A 16,432-nucleotide genomic window follows, 5' to 3' on the forward strand; every position below is an offset into this window, starting at 1 on the left:
ATATGTAGCTCAGATATTTTAAAGTGACCAGTGACCTGGTCACTTCAGCATCACCTCTCAATTTCATTGAAATTGAACAGAGATAATTTTGATAAAGTTAGAAGAAGAAAGTTAGGTTCCTTTGACAGTGTGTTGCCTTTGATGCCTTAAAACTGAAAGTCAAAATTATTAGACACCCCTTGAAAATGTTTGTTCATGGAGGTTTTCCCTCTTTTCCTCTTTAATTTCTGTAGTAAAAATGTCAAAAATATCATGTGTGGCCTTTCCTCTTTTTGCTAGATGACTTTATGTGTTCCAGGAATAACACCAAAGTTTTCCACACCTTACCTGGAAGGGAGAAGCAAGGGATTATCCACCTGGTCTTTCTTCATCCCATAGACTTTTTAAATATTTGAGTTAACTTAAAAAATAAAAATTAAATGGTTTGACTTAAAAGCACTTGCCTTCTTACTTGGATTTTAGTATCATATGGAATCATCATCTTGAGAGTTGTCCAGGTAGACCACACCTTCATTTTTAATATCAGCAAAATTATCCATACTTTCATGACAACTTTATAGTACTGACATGTTATCATTTGCAAAACAGCTTTATAATACTGAGGCGTGCTGACCTAATCTACTGAGTGAAACATGTCAAGTAAAGAAAGACTATCTTTCTATCTCTGTTCTAGCTGAGTTCTATCAAATCTCTACTGTGTATTACACATTTTTGAATGAAAATCTAACCGCAATTTAGACAAACTAAAATGATTTTGCTAAGTATGAACCATGTTCTTGAAAACAGGCTCGTCAGCCGGGTTCAGGTCCCATCTCCCAGTCACAGGCGTACATCAATCCCAGGAGCGCTAGAATATCTCAAAATGATCATGCTGTTCAAGCAGAAAACAACTTGAAATCTGAAAAGGGTAAGACTGCCAACAACTCAGGCTGAGGCAGACAGATAGTCTGAAAATTTCAATCTGAATAGTTTGTCTGGAAAATTTCAAGGAACTGAAACCAAGGTTTTCTGACAGGACATCTAAGGCAAGTCTACTTTTCTATCAACTCTACACATAGGTAGAAATATATATGAATGGTGCGTGTAACAAAATTTGCCTTTGCTTTTGTCTGCATCTGTTTTTCCCCCCCCCAACATTCAGAGTAAATTGCTACAGTAGGAAATGCACAGTTGTTTCACTCTAGGAAGCATTTGCTGTTCTCATTAATTGACTTAATTGTTCAATTTTCTGTCTACTTACCAATAACTAGGAGAAGCATAAGTCTTCTAATTCTTCCTTGTAAAGCACCACAATTTGCTTAACCATGAATATTTAATCACATCATGGCCACCCATTATGTGTTTGTTTAATACACTGCAGGAACAGTATCACAAGGTTTGCATATGGGTGGCTTAATTTGTTTTTCTTTCCCATTTGTGTGTGACACTCTTCCCACAGGAAGGAAAAAAAAAATATATAAAATTAAGGTCAGAATACCACAAAAAATTTCATTAGGCAGGTAGGGAGTACTCACAAAGCAGCCTCCTTCAGCCTACAGTGGCTGGCTCCTCTGTGGGGTCTCTCTGTGGTCAGCAAGGCGGACAGGGAGCTCCCCAGTACAACACAGAAGCCCTACCGTTTGCCTCCAGCTCTGAACAGCCCTCCAAGCAGGCTACCTCTCCCCGAAAAGCAGCTACAGAACAACCTAGAGAGCGTCACTTTGTCAAGTTAAAATTATGAAGTGAGCCTTTGTGAACGCCAGTGGGGTCTCACAAGGCATCTTTGCTTCTGGTGCAATGTACCTAATGTCCCAGAAAACACAATACATGTGTTAAATTCATTTGAGGTTCAGAAGTCCTGCTCATACCTATCTCCTCTCCCAAAGTCAAGTAATCAATATGGTACCTGCAGCTTATGGCCTTAGCCACAGTTGCTTTCAGAGTTGCTGCTGGTGCTGCTGCTTCTGCTGTGTCTTTCTGTCCTGTATTTCTGGCAGCGCTGGCAGCACAGTGGTGCAGGCAGCCATGGAGGTAGCAGCTATGGCGACAGCAACGGCAGCTGAGGCAGGAATGGCGGAGCAGCAAATACCTTTGATGCTTATGATACACCTTCAGTTGATCCCTCCTCTTTGCTGTGAGTTTTGTGAGTTTTGGCATATTTTATAAAACTTAAACTCTTTAGCACCTATCTTTCTTTATTTCAAAACAGGTTATTTATGTAGGAATTTTTTCTAGATACTTTTTTTTTTTAGGAACAGACTGCTGACAAAAATTAATTCTCTTGTACCTTCATTAAAAAGTGCGCATATTGCTGTGGTTTTATTTTCACACTTGTCCCATTTCCTTTACGTAATCAATTTATTATTCTAATGTCAGATATAATTTTCATTTTATTAATTACAATTTTAATGTGTTATTAAATGAAATCTAATTCATGATATAAATTCTATTTGAGTGTTTAATTCTTTTTACCTGCCAACCATTCTTCTCTAATTATTGTTTACCTTATCACATATAGGCATTTATCCTGACAATTGAATTTATGCTTAATTTTAAATACAACAGGTTGGCTCAGCCTATGTGAAGTGCAGCATACGTGTAAGTCATGCTGGGTCACAGATACAGAGACAAAATAGGCTGATGAGACTGACAGCAATGACAATGATTCTAAAGGCTCTCATATTAACCATAAGAGAAACTCCATAAAAGAAAGATTAGGAGCCATGCGCCTGTTTCAAAAATCTGAAAAGATACAAAGTTTGCTTCGAAACCTCCCCCAGGGGAAACAGCCAGGAAATAATACATGTGCCTAATACAAAACATTGACCTTGAAAATAGTGGAAAAATCCTCCTAATTTCAAACCAAGAATGCTTAGGCAAAGCACTCATCATTCTATGAAAGTATATTGAGAGATATTGCTTTTGCAAATCCTACACTGCCTTCCAGGTATTTGTTTTATAGCCTCAGGAATGGAAATAATATAATTTCAACTGTCTTACTTGATCAAACTGAGGGTCTTCTCCTCGTTGCAGAGATTTGGTCAGTGGCTTCTCCTAAAAAAAAAAATGTATTACTTAATATCAATACTATGATATATTCTATCAACTTACTATTATTTTTCTCTTAGATTTTTACGCACATAATTTGCCTCCTGATCATTTTCATGCTGGAGACACTGTTTGTTTCATATGCAAAAGAGACCTCTGTGTACATATGACCTAATACTGACAGAGTGTCTTTAGTGTCTCTCCAAGAAAGAAAAGGGTTAACAATTTAGTACACCTGAGTTATTTGGTACTCACACCAACAATAAATTCTTTCAAAATCCTAAAAAGCACCTGGTATTTCCTCTAATACATAACTAAGGAGCTCTGTTTAGCTACAGGATGTACCTTCTTGTTATAATACTATCAGACAATACAAACATCTCTGTAGATATAGTGCATCATGCAGCGCAAACTGAAGGAAAGGTGATTTTAGAATAATCAAATACCACTGAGTTCATTTTTAAGGAAGATAATTGTGGAAAAGATGGCTGTAATACTCAGAAAAGGAAAAAAAAAAGAAAAAAAGCATTTTTGCAATGAAAGCAAATTTTCAGAACATGTTCTCAGAGTACCTGGGAAGGTCCAGGAGAATTGCCCTACTCGGAAATCTGAGTCCCCACGTGTGAGCAGCCATTCATCTTTATGGCTTTTTTGCCAAGAAGGCTCAATTACTGAGGCATGTAGAAGTACATAGTCCAGTATTCTAGATATACACAACAGTATGCGAATCTCCTAAACCATAATGAAAATAAACAGTACTTGAAGACAGATGACACTCTGAAAAACATGTCACCATCATGATTCTGCACTGAATTGTACTACTGTTGCTGGTGTCTGAAATGCGCCAGAGCCTTATTCTTCTATAAATCATGCATCTTTCTTCTCCTACAGCTGCAAGATTGGGGCTCTCCCACCAGCTCACCATGAGATTTTCTGTTCAGGTTTCAGCAAACTATTACACTCATCAGCATCTGTTAGTGGATCAGGCAAAATACCATCACTGCCAGGGGATCTGAGATGCAAAACAAAGAAATCTGCAAAGCTGCTGAGATAATGGAATGGAAAGACTTGAGGTGGTCCAAAGTTTTCTATTATTTAATGTTTCTCTCTGGAGAAAATGTTGTCCAGTATATGCTGCTGACTGATTTTGAAATTAATTATGCTGATCCACTTGTAATGCCAGCTGGCAAGGAGGCTGGCTGCAGGGTGACCACAGTATCCCCTGACTACCTACCAAATAGAAAAATCAACAAAGTGTTTTCTGCTGAGTCACTGATTTATCCATGACAGTCATCAATATTTGTCATTGTTACCTCTAATGTCTAAAGTGACTCCTCCAGGTTACATTAAAGGCACAACTATTAATTAGAACTTTATGACAGATTATTGGTAATGAACAGACACAGTAAAATCTTGTAGTCCAGAAACAGACACAGGACACAGGACACCATCCGAGCCGCAGGCCTTCCCCTCAATCAGTAAGTCAGTGCTACCCTACCTAGCTGTGTCTCATGAGAGGACAATACTTTGTCTATCACTGCACACCAATTATCTGACAGCAGATAATATTTCAAAAGTAGTGTTCAACTTATTTAAAAGGAAAAGGATTCTTAAGTTTTCATGGGTCCTGGATAAATTAATGTACTGAGAATTAGTGCAGTTCAGAAAAAAAACCCAAACAACACACCACCTTTTTTTTTTTTTTTTTTAATTAAATTTCTAATTCTGTTACAGAAGACTTGTGTTACCACAGAGAAGTTTCTTAAGGCCTGTTTCAATAAAAAGGGCTTTGGCATCCAGAAGCTGTGTGTTCCTGTGCCCAACATTGCAATGCTTGGCTTTCAGAGCAGTATCTAAAACCCTGCAGAAATGCATTCAGTGTTTCAGGCAGAAATGAAGAATGGGATTCCTCATCATATGCTTATCTGTAAAGTGGACACAATTAAATGAGACAAAACATGCTCTGGGAACCCAGGTCTGGAAATGTAATCCTGAAAATGTCCTCATCACCTGTTACCTATCTCTGGAAGCACAAACACCTCACAAATGCTTCAATTTCTGAGTTAGTGAAGATGCTTCCATTTTGAGAAGGCAATACAAGTCATCTCTTGCCCTCTTACAGGTGACTAGACCAGAGCTTGCCAAACCATGGTACATGAAAAGAAACCATCCACAGGCTGTGCAACAGACTTGGTTGCAGCAGAAGGCCGGCCTGGGATGGAGATCAGCCAAGGACACCTAGCAAAAGCCAGGAAGGGTTCTGCTGCTTTAACTTCTCAATTTCTCCCGTCTAGGGCTTTAACAGGCCTTTTCTCTTCCCTTCATCCCATCCTGCACCTACCACTGCTCTTGCCGCTTCCCTTCTCCTCGCGCTCTTGCCAAGCAGCAGCTGCTACTGCAGCTGTCCCTGCCTCTTCTTCGTCCCCCTGTTCACGTTGCCGCTCTTGCTGCTTTTTCCTCGACTCTTTCCAAGCACGGCGCTGCCACTGACGCTGCCTGCAGCGACAGCTCAGCCTGGCTGGACCCAAGCTGACCCCGGGAAGCCAAGTGCCTCTGCACATGCTCCCCTGCTCTGGGAGTGGGGTGCCCACATCAGAGCAACTCATTGTACCCCTGCAGTGAATGGCAATAACCACAGAAAATTATATTTGAGGTTTGGAGATTGGAGAAAACTCAAAGTAGAAGTTATTACTATTTACTTTACTACCAATGATGAGTACTGAATAGATAAGGAAGTGGATTAAGATGAAGGGCCAGAAACAAACATGTTTTTTGGTGTCTAAGTGGTCCTAAAATATAAAATGATAAAGATGATTGCTTGCATGATGGGTGTAACAATTGACATTGTCAGGAAGACACTGCTGAGTAAATTCAAAGACAGCTCAACTACACATAGATGCTTCAGGTGGCCTTTGAAAACAGCATTTTTTCTTTATGCAGTAGAAAATTTCTTCTTATTTTCTGTAAACAACTTGCCTATTTTATACCACTTAGTTCTAATATCCTTACAAATCTTACTATTTCATTTTATGCAGTATTTTCAACATTGTTGCTGTGGCAGCTACTATATAAAATATACTTATACTCAATGGTAGACATTTTCATTATATATCAAAGGTTCAGGACTGGCAAAGACAAGGTTAAAAAGTATAATAAAGTGAAATTGCTTCTGAGTAATAGATGCCATAGCAATCTATTTACCCTGGAAATACACTTACTTAAAAGTTTTTTAAAAAATCTTAAAAATGTTTTCCAGCCTCAAGGCGCTATTTTATTTTTATTTATTTTCTTGCCCACCCAATTCAGAAATGCCAAAGAGGCCCTTTTATATTATGAGTTGACTCTCCTTGAGTCTCTGTAGCTATAATACATTCTACAGAAATGTCTTCCAAATCTTGGATGAATAGGTAGGCTGAATTTGGAGCCAAAGCCTACAACCACAAAATATGAATAAAGAAAGTTTTGATTAATCTGAAAGGGCTCATAGCTTTCTCAGCTATAAAAAAACATCAGAAAATTTCAGAAGAATGGACTCTCAATAATAACATTTCCATTTTTAATCACTAAGTTAAACATCCTTGGTTTTTGTTTGAAGTGCTGCCTTTAATTGTATACTCTGTATTTGCTCATGCTGGAAACTCCCATGATATGAATACATGTTAGAGATAAGCAGTAAAGATCAGCAAAGACAATTTTGCATGTAATACTTGAAACTATCATTTTTCAATAAAACTATCTAAGCTTTTTGCATCACCAGTGCTTACAAAACAAAATGCTCACCTAAAAATTAATTTCCTTCCTTTGCCTCATTGCTGTTGTGAAAATGTTAATAGACTATAACAAAATAGAATATGTTGAATATGCAATGGCAAATGTATATTTTATCACATTTGCATGCATCAACTAAATATACTATTTATAATTTATCTAAAAAATATCAGTCAAACCCTCTATTCACATAGACACACTAAAACATTTCTCCAAAGACTGTCAGCTACTTTCAATGGTTAACATATGAATGCCTTTTCGGGGCTGCTACACAAATATAATTGGGTAAATTTACACAGGAATTGCTTTTCTCGACTACCTGTCACAGAACTGAGTGTTTGGGGAAACATGAAAACAAAAGGATGTTGTAGTGCCTATTAAGCTTCATTACATCACCATGTTAGAATGATATATAATGTCCCTTAAAGTTATTTCTAACCTCAGCAACCATTAGGCACGTTATTCCTACTGAACTGTGACTGGGTACTGTATCACTGACTGACATAAACCCCCTCTTTTTATAAGAGCATGGAGGATGCAAGGATATTTTGATACAAAATGTAACTTTAGCACTGCATGCTAAAGAGCAGCATACATACTCTATTGAGTAGTCTTCTGGGATGGAAGAGTTACCAAAAGGAAACAGCAAAAGAATGGACCTTTTCACGTAAAATGGAGTAGACATAGACTTCAACTGCTACAGCTAAAATATATACAAAATGCATGTCTTAAGAACCAAAAAATTCCCAAGTGTAATTCTTTCCTGCTTACAGTGAATCATCACAAGAGCCCTAAAAGAAACTGAACATCTTTGTATTATATTCTTTTCAGCAGCAAAGGAAGGCGATGTTTTGTAGGAAAAGGTCTGCTCCAAAAATAGCTGGATCAAACATGCTAAATTTTTAATTTTGCCATTGGTTATTTTGTACAAAGATCAGAAAATGTATCACTGTCAACCTTGTGTTCATGTGGTCTGTAAACCATTATCTGTGTCACCTAGGAGAAAATGCCATGACGCCAATTTGCTTTTGAAGGCTGGGCATGCAGAACTTTATTCCATAGAGGAGCACCCACCCTCCAGGTGCAGCCGACCTACCAGTCGGTTGCCTCTGAAAGGTACAATTTGTCTGTCTGGTCCCTGCCTCCATTCTCAACTTCTCAGGAAATAATTTTCAACTCTTACTTACCTTTTCACTCTTTAGGAATTCCCACCCCTGCCCCCCCAGGAAATCTAGTTAATTTACACCTAAGCAATTAAGAAAGCCAAGCTTTTTGACTCAAAAGCACAATCTATTTACCCTGATAGTCCCCCAAATGTCTCCCACCTGGAACTTCTATGAAACAGGCAATTAGTGTCCTGTTTTCACAACCGTTCTTTGCAAGTCAGCAGGTCCTCATGCATGAAAATATGAATTGCCAGTTCAGTGGATGACAACAGAATCTTTGATTTCTCTTGTTGCTCTGCTCAGCATCAATTAGCTGGTAGATATCTCTCTTAAGAGACTGTGTCAGTGACCATGGTACACAGAAAGATAAACAGAAAAGGGGATTTCCCTTATTAACCTTTGAAATTCTAAGCATACACCAAAAGGAAATTCTAAAGGCAAAAATAATAAAAAAGATATGAAATACAGCTTCAAGAAAACACCACAACTCTGCATATGAAAAACATATAGGTTCCAAAAATACTAAAGAAAACTCTGATGAACATTATGTAACTTCTGAAGATTAAGTAAAAAAGCAATGCTAATTGTACATGATATTTCATATGGAGAAAAAAAGCGTATTTCAAGTGGCTATGAAACATATGCAAAAATATTCTACATCTCCCATAACTATCTCCCATCTAGTTGACAAACTCAGATCAAAAACCTACTTATCATTACAGTTATTATATAAAAACAATGAAAGGTGCACGTTTAGAAGTCAGGCTCAGTATTACTCAGTCTATTCTTTCTTTATGCAATTGCTCTTTTCTTTGTAGCAGCTCTTCTGTTTCGTTCACATGGAAAAGGATGTGCCCAGTACTGCTGTACTGCTGAATACAAAACTGTGTAAGAAAACATCCGTTCAGCTTCAAATACAGATTTTTCCTCACTGGCCCTGACTCTCGCCTCTCTGGCATCCACGCCATGTACTGTTCTGACTTGGTGATAGCTTATGTCATCACATGAGGTATTACAGGCTAATTTTCGTTTGATTATCACATTCTCTGCAAAAGGCATCTTTTACCTGTGCTGTCTACCAACAAAATTAAAATGTGGACACTCAGAAATTTTTGTCATGAGAATGTTTAATCTGAAGCTACTGATGTATCAAAAAAAATGGCCAAATATGCCAAAGAAATAGCAAATTGATTTTCAGAACTAATACTACACAGCCAAGCACCCTGAAGAGAGAAGCAAACCCACTGAATTAGCCATTACTTTTCAAGCTATTAGATGCACAGTGCAAAAATTAGCACTGCAACTTTCCCAAAATAACATGGAACTTAATAAAAAAGCCACAAAAAATGAATATGAAAGTTTTCTTTCTTTTACTTACCTTGAGCAAACAACTCAAGTACTCTGACATTCTTACCGATCAGTAAAAAAATTCCCAGACATGCTCTCAACTCAGTGTTGATAATAAATGGTCACAAACTTTAAACAAAGGTTAAGTGCTGATACAGATAGATGGGTAACTGCAAAAACAAACCCAAACAAAAAACCTGCTGCTCCTAGCATTTGTATCTTCTCTAATATTTTTCCCTTGTGAAGTAAGGTGCTTTCTTGTAGGTAGGAAGTAAAAAAATTCCTTTTACTAAGGCATTTTAAGCCCAAATTAGCTGACGGCTACAGTGGACCAGTTCTGAAAGAAATATTTTAAACACATGCTTTTGTAAAATCTGGAAAGTTCAAAAGAGTACTAGGGATGACTTTACTGTAATGTGAGGTAGGGTCTAGCACAACTGAGAAAGGAAATTTTATTGGTGAAGTGAATTTTACAACCTGTAAGTTTGATAAATTTAAAAAGAGCATCTAGAAATGAAGTGTGGATGCTTGGTATGGACATCCTAATTCCATCATAGACCTGTGTTAGTAGACTGAGTCTGACTCAAAAACTTCCAACGTAAGAAGATAAAATTTTGTTAATTGGCACCTAATACGCTGGGGCAGAGAATATATTAAGTTTTAGTGGCATCCTTACTTATGATGAAAATTCATGAAAGACCATGATGTACAACTTGGGGAAGAACTATAAAATTAATATAGTGGATTAACTAAGACAGTGCTAATTGAATTTTAGGTACCAGATTGAGTTTAATAGTAGTCCCAAGTCCAACTAATGATTTTCATGGGTTAAGTTCAACACTATCAATATTCCCAATTTCTATACTTATAATCAATTATTACAGATTCAGTGATTCTTCTTTGTAAAAGAGCTATCGATTAAACTGGTATTTGATTGTAAATTTGAATATTCAAAAAAACCCCTAAACCACTTTAAGTCAGTCATTGCTAAACTAACTAACCCTGTATTAATGAAATGAGAAAGGCCTGTTATAGGAAGCAGCAGTAATAAACCGTTGTGGAGTTGGAAAACAACACGGTTATTACATTGCAAAGCCTGACTGCAGCAAGACACACACAAAAAAAAGACAGGGCTTTTTGCTTCTATGATGCATTTTCTTCAAAGTGAGCAAGATATATAGATATTCAGGTATTGGAAGGCTGACTTCTGTGAAATAAAACCACTGAAAGATCCAGTGGTAAATTAAACAGATTTAGGAGACAAAGTCACTACAGTTAAGTGTGTAACCTGAACAGCACTGTTCCCTCCTTTCCATCTTTGACATTTACTTCTGAGAGCTGGCGAAGACAGCGTGAGGATGTTCTTCCCTGACCTTGATGTACCGTGGTTGTTTGGTACATCTTAGTTTCCTAAACAGAGAAGTTAACTGACATTTCAATCCTATATGCAGAGTTTTACAGCAACTGGTTTATGATGAGAAAAGTTATTTCTTCCGTGGAAGAAGCACGCTGTCCACAAATGCAGGAAGGTTTTTTCTCCTGCACAGAATGGGGGATGTGCAGCTTCCCTCTTGAGCTCACCACATTTTCTCAGTTACTATGAGAGAGCTGTCCTCACCTTCAATCAAACCTCCTGCCCATGGTGACAGCAATGCTATGAGGATTTAGGGGGCCTCCATGTTCCAAGCAGTGGATGAGGTCCCTTCTTTTAGTATATTTACACTCAACTGGTAAAATGCTATAAAAACAGGGAGGTTGGGAAGGGTGGGCAAGTTTCCCACATTTGCGAACCTTGGGAATGAAAACACAGGGCTGGCACCAGACCTCTGATAAAAGGTACAGCAGAGTAAAATGCAGAACGCCTGTCTGGATGCAAACATCCAGAACACTCGATGATCAGGCAGGACAGATACCCTACCAGCTACCAAGTACTGAGGCATGGCTGCATGAGAGAGAGACACTTGCAGTTGTTTCTGATACAGAACTGCCTGTGATCCCATAGCTTTGCTGGTGTCAGGGTCCAGCAGGGCTGGCCGCAGCAGCTGGGGCCCACCATGAGGACAGCAGGGCAGGGCCTGGCAGCCAGGGTCTGTCCCCTCGCCCCAGCCAGGAGCAGGGCAGGCAGGGGGACAGGGGCAGCCCCAGCCATCAGGCACCTCTCTGGGATGGGTAGAGGCTAGGCAGGGCTGTGGCGAGCTGGACACTGGCCCTGCTGTGCTGTGGTAGGGACTGGCTGCTCTGGGGGCTGTAATGGGGCCCCGGGCTGTGGGCAGGGGTAGGCAAGGGCCAGAGGAGGCCATTATGGCTTATTAGTGCCCTCAGGGCCCTGACTGCTAGTTACGCATTCAGAGTAACGTGACCTAATTTAATCACAGCTATAGGAAGCCCTTATCAGTTGATTTGAATAAATTTAGAGTTGTAATTGCAGGGCTGCTCCAGGCACAGCTGAGAGCTCTGTAAAGAGGAACCATGTTTCTCTTAACCCTCGGACAGCTGGGGGAAATAAATGGCAGCTACTGACCCTTGTAATGGTCTGCTGTTTCGCAGCCACTGCTGCTTTAAGGTCAGGTAGCTACTTAATGTCATCAAATATGTGTTTCTTTTCATAGAATAGACCAATAGAGAGCAAAGGCATAATTTTAAAGTGAACTCAAGAAATTCTCATGACTGTCAGTAGTTCATTTTCTTTAAATCTCCTTTATTTTGGGCTTTCTTGGCTACGTATTTATCTCAAAGGCTGTAGCTGTACCATAAAAGATGTGTCCCCAGGTGACTTGATCTGAAGCTTTTTCCTCCCAGTTACTGGTACTGGTCTGACAGACTTTCAAGGACGATGCCAGGGTGCCCTTGCAGAGCTAACGTCAGCCTTCACTGTTCTTTTGCTACAAGTACGACGGCCAGTCACAGTTTCCACCCATACTACATGCCCAGCTAAGGAAACAAGACCTTATTGGGTGGATTTCTAAATTGGGAAGGTAGCTACATGAAGCACTTAAGTTTTTCTCATATTTGTCATGCCAGCAGATATGCAGGATCAAATATGGCATAATTCAAGCTGTCTGATGTGTAAACTGTAGCATGCCAGACTCAGGCCCTGAAAAGAGCACATAAATTTAAACTTTGAAACATGCAGCAATGCTGATGAAGCAGTACCTCATTGTCTTCAAACATGATCCTGAAAGCATGCAAAGGATGAAGCTGTTGCAAAAATATGGAAAGACACCTCTTTAATTAATTGCTACTTATCTGGCACGAACACTACCAAAGCAGATTCTTGATTTTCACTCAGTCCTTCATGATGACAGACCAGTGATAAGGCTGGCCTGAGATGACAGTAGTATGACTTTAATTTTCTGGATAATGGTAACAACCAATATCCTTAAATGACACAAAAACATGGTTAGGGCATGGGGTAGGTTCTGTCCTATATTGGCAAGCATCAGCCAACATGTGATACAGTGCAACATTCTCAGCGACCTTGGACCGAATCTGCCTTCCAATGTTAAATCCTCTTAGCGATGTGAACCATCATATGCACCATTGACTGTTTTCCAGCTACATCCATGTGGTAGTGAGGCCCAGGGACAGTGAGCATCCTGGAGAGTTTTGCTGTCAGAATGAGATCTGAAGCCTCACACAGTACTCTGCCCTGAGATCACTGAGAAAGCTCCTGTTGATACTCTGAAATCTATCAGTGTTTTTATGGACCTGTACCTAGCTGCAAATGCCTATGCCAATGGCTACGGAAAAATGTGTCCTTTTCCTTCCCGGCTGCTAAAATGGCATGCACTTTTCCCCTCTATCTCATATGGAAGCTGGAATCTGACCCAGGCTGCATCCTATCTCTATCCTCCTGCGCTCGCCATGATTACTTCTGAAATCCTACATCTGTCTCTTCCTCAAACTCTTTTTCCAACAAATGTCTTTCATACTCTCTCTCTCAACTCCTTTGCTTCAATTCTATGATATGTCCCTCTGACCTACAGAGAAGATACTTCACCTGTGGCCACTGATTGAATCACATAAACCTTTCTAGGTCTTTCAGGAAGATAGCTGTCCTGAGGTTCAAGATTAGCTACCCTAGAAGGACTACTACTCTACACTGTTCAGTGCTTGGCTTCTGCTACAGGTCTGTGCCTGAGATATGTACTAAGATAACTAGAGGGGGATATTATTGCCAAGGTGATGAGTGGAAGGAGAAGTGAAGGCTCTTCATGCCCTTGGAGTTGTCTTTGCTATATTTTATGGCCTCCATCTTCAGTATAGAAGCTTGATTTTTCCTATATTTTTGTGCCTTCGCATCCTTGGAGTACATGAGTAGACCTTGCTTATTTCACGGATGGTATCTCCCAGGTTTAGCTGCCACTCTGCTAGCAGAAAGAACAAGCTGATCTGGCCCAGCTTGGGCTTCACCTTGGGCAGAGCCAAGGGTATGTGAAGAGGAGTTTGGTAAGGCTGGACTGTACTTGGAGAGCCAGTGAAGTTCCAACAAAAGCCGATTAGTGAAGGAGGGGAGAGTGAGACCACTGCTTTGCTGAACTGATTTCTTGAAACAGAGAAGTTAGCTGCTGGGAAGTGAGTAAAACAAAACAGAACTAGGGGGACAATCCACACAGAAATCAAGCTTAGTCCTTAGATATAGCTGGGAGTTGAATAAATACTAAGGCCAAGTGTTAGTCTAAAAAATTGACCCATGATCCAGTCAATGACCTGCAGGAAAGTAACTCTGCTGAGCTGACACTTGCTGGGAGCATGAGGAGATGAGGCATTCTCCTGAGGACAGTGACTGTCCTCAGTCCTCCAGCCTGTCCTACAACTGACAGACATAGATCTGCCCCATTCAACAAGCCACTTAATGCAGCCACTGTAACAGATCTGTGGGGCTCCATACAATAAAAGGATAGTATATTCAGGTTATATATCAAGTAGTTAAAGTAAGATGGTGTGGAAATGCTTCACTTTCTAATGAACAGGTGAGAGGACAGTCCTCAGCACAGTATAATAAAGTGAGATAGAATTTAGTAAAGAAATACTTCAGAGACAATTACTGAAAGAATAGATAGAATTAAGAATAGATTTTTAATGTCCTACACATTATTTGTCACAACTGGATCTAAAAGAATGAATCCACTAATATTTATTTATATAATTTGAATACTAAATAAAGAATACAGTAGAAATAACATTATGATCTGTTAGATATAGAATTATGATATTATGAACTATGAACTCCTTAGGGTTGGGATGAACTGCCCACGTTTTACAGAATTTTGAATTTTTACAGAATTCCACTAGTGTTTATTCCATAAACACTAGTGGAATAAAACAATTATATTAATGACTAGTGACATAATCCTTGAGTGATACGAAGTGACACAGAAGTGGATAGGGATAGATGACAATGGGAATCTGGCATGTTTGTAACATTTATAGAAGAAGGTCCTAGGGAGGTTGATTTTGTACGGGAAAAAAGTACAGCATTCTCAATATATACTTGCATAAGGTTATTGAAATAAAGTTGGCTTTTTTTCAGTTTATCTGGGCACACACATACTGAATGGATAGTCAGAACAAAACAAGGCAGTTTGCCTTTCCTCTTTTCCATGAAATTCCTTGTTCCTAATAGTAACTTCTGTCTGTGCACTGTGAATAAACAGGGGTCCAAAGGCCCTGTGTATGCCAAACTATTCATGAGGACTTCAAATGTAAAAATGTGTAACACTAATGTGTCTCATAGATGAGAACAAAGGAGTCATTCCTCATGTGATGCAGCTGGAATTTCAGTCCATCTAAAACAGAAAATTCTACATTACAGCTGTGTGATAAAACTTCTTGGTATTATTACAGCCTACATAAATCTTATTAGGTATGTTGTGGTTTAACCTCAGCTGGTAACTGGGCACCATGCAGCCGCTTGCTTACCCATCCCCCCAGTGGGATGGGGAGGAGAATGGAAAAAAACTTGTGGGGCGAGATAAAGACAGTGTAATAGGCTAACAAAGGAAGAGAATATTATTATAATAATTCTATGCCATGCCATATGATATAGGATATAATATAATATAATGTGATGCACAAATGCAATTGCTCACCACCCGCAGAAAAACCCCCCGATGCCCAGTCTGTTTCCAAGCAGCAATCCCATCTCCCAGCTAGCTTCCCCAGTTCTATCTGGAGCATGACAAACATTCCTGGGCAGGGAATATCCCTTTGGCCAGTCTGGGTCAGCTCTCCTGGCTGTGCTCTCCCAACTTCTTGTGCACCTGGTAAGGCATGGGAAGCTGAAAAGTTCTTGACTTAGTGTAGACACAGCAACTACCTAGCAAAAACCAAAAACATCAGTGTGTTATCAACATTATTTTCATCCTAAATCCAAAACACAGCACTATACCAGCTACTAGAAAGAAAATTAACTCTATCCCAGCCAAAACCAGGACAGTTATCACAGCCCAGCCCTCGAAAACCAAAACCTCTTCTACTTCCTTTTCACCTAAGTCTGTCCTTAGCATATTTCTTCTGCAATGCCTAGAGAAAGTGAAGCCTAGATTAAAGCTAATCAGCAGTGCCACTATACATGTTGGTTGTTCACTAAAACAAACTTGCATTATTCTTGCCCTTTCAAAGTCTTCCTAACCACCTGCTTGGCTGTTATCATCAGCTCTGTTTTGATATAGGGCTATGTTTTAATGTCGTTGAGCTTCTAATGAAATGGAAGTAATAAATACACTAGTATCAACCACATCACTGCTTTCAGTATTTTTTCCAACAGCCAGATATACCTACCTAAGAAAAAAGAAAGCTACAGGCAGAATACATGGATATGCTGATAGTCCTGATCCTATAATGAGTAAATTCAGTTCTTGAGTTCAGTATTCAGAGAGATCCTGAATTTAGACAAGCTCAGTAAAAGAAGACGCTTGCAGGAGAAAAGCATAATGAACGTTTACCGACAGCTAAATTAACCATTAACCACTGTCAATGCCTGCAGCTCACTATGTTTTATCAACGTCTACAGCTGTGTGTAAGTACAGATGAAAGCCGTATTTAAAGATTAGCCTGATCAGTACACACAGGATGAATTATCACCCTAAGTGATAATCAATGGTCCTAAAAAGGAAACTATT

The 16,432-nt window shown here is 39.4% G+C and overlaps 1 protein-coding gene across 9 annotated transcripts in view; it reads right to left on the bottom strand.

Annotated features, from left to right (window-relative positions):
- FRY (FRY microtubule binding protein) overlaps positions 1-16,432 on the bottom strand; it is a 254,495-nt gene that overhangs the window by 124,613 nt on the left and 113,450 nt on the right. For all 9 annotated transcript variants that reach the window (XM_054807035.1, XM_054807025.1, XM_054806999.1 and 6 more), the window contains one exon: positions 2,980-3,033. In XM_054807035.1, coding sequence (XP_054663010.1) covers positions 2,980-3,033 — 54 coding nt within the window. The remainder of the gene's footprint in view (positions 1-2,979; positions 3,034-16,432) is intronic.

The sequence above is a fragment of the Grus americana genome, chromosome 1, assembly GCF_028858705.1.
Source record: "Grus americana isolate bGruAme1 chromosome 1, bGruAme1.mat, whole genome shotgun sequence".
NCBI classification, from domain to species: domain Eukaryota; kingdom Metazoa; phylum Chordata; class Aves; order Gruiformes; family Gruidae; genus Grus; species Grus americana.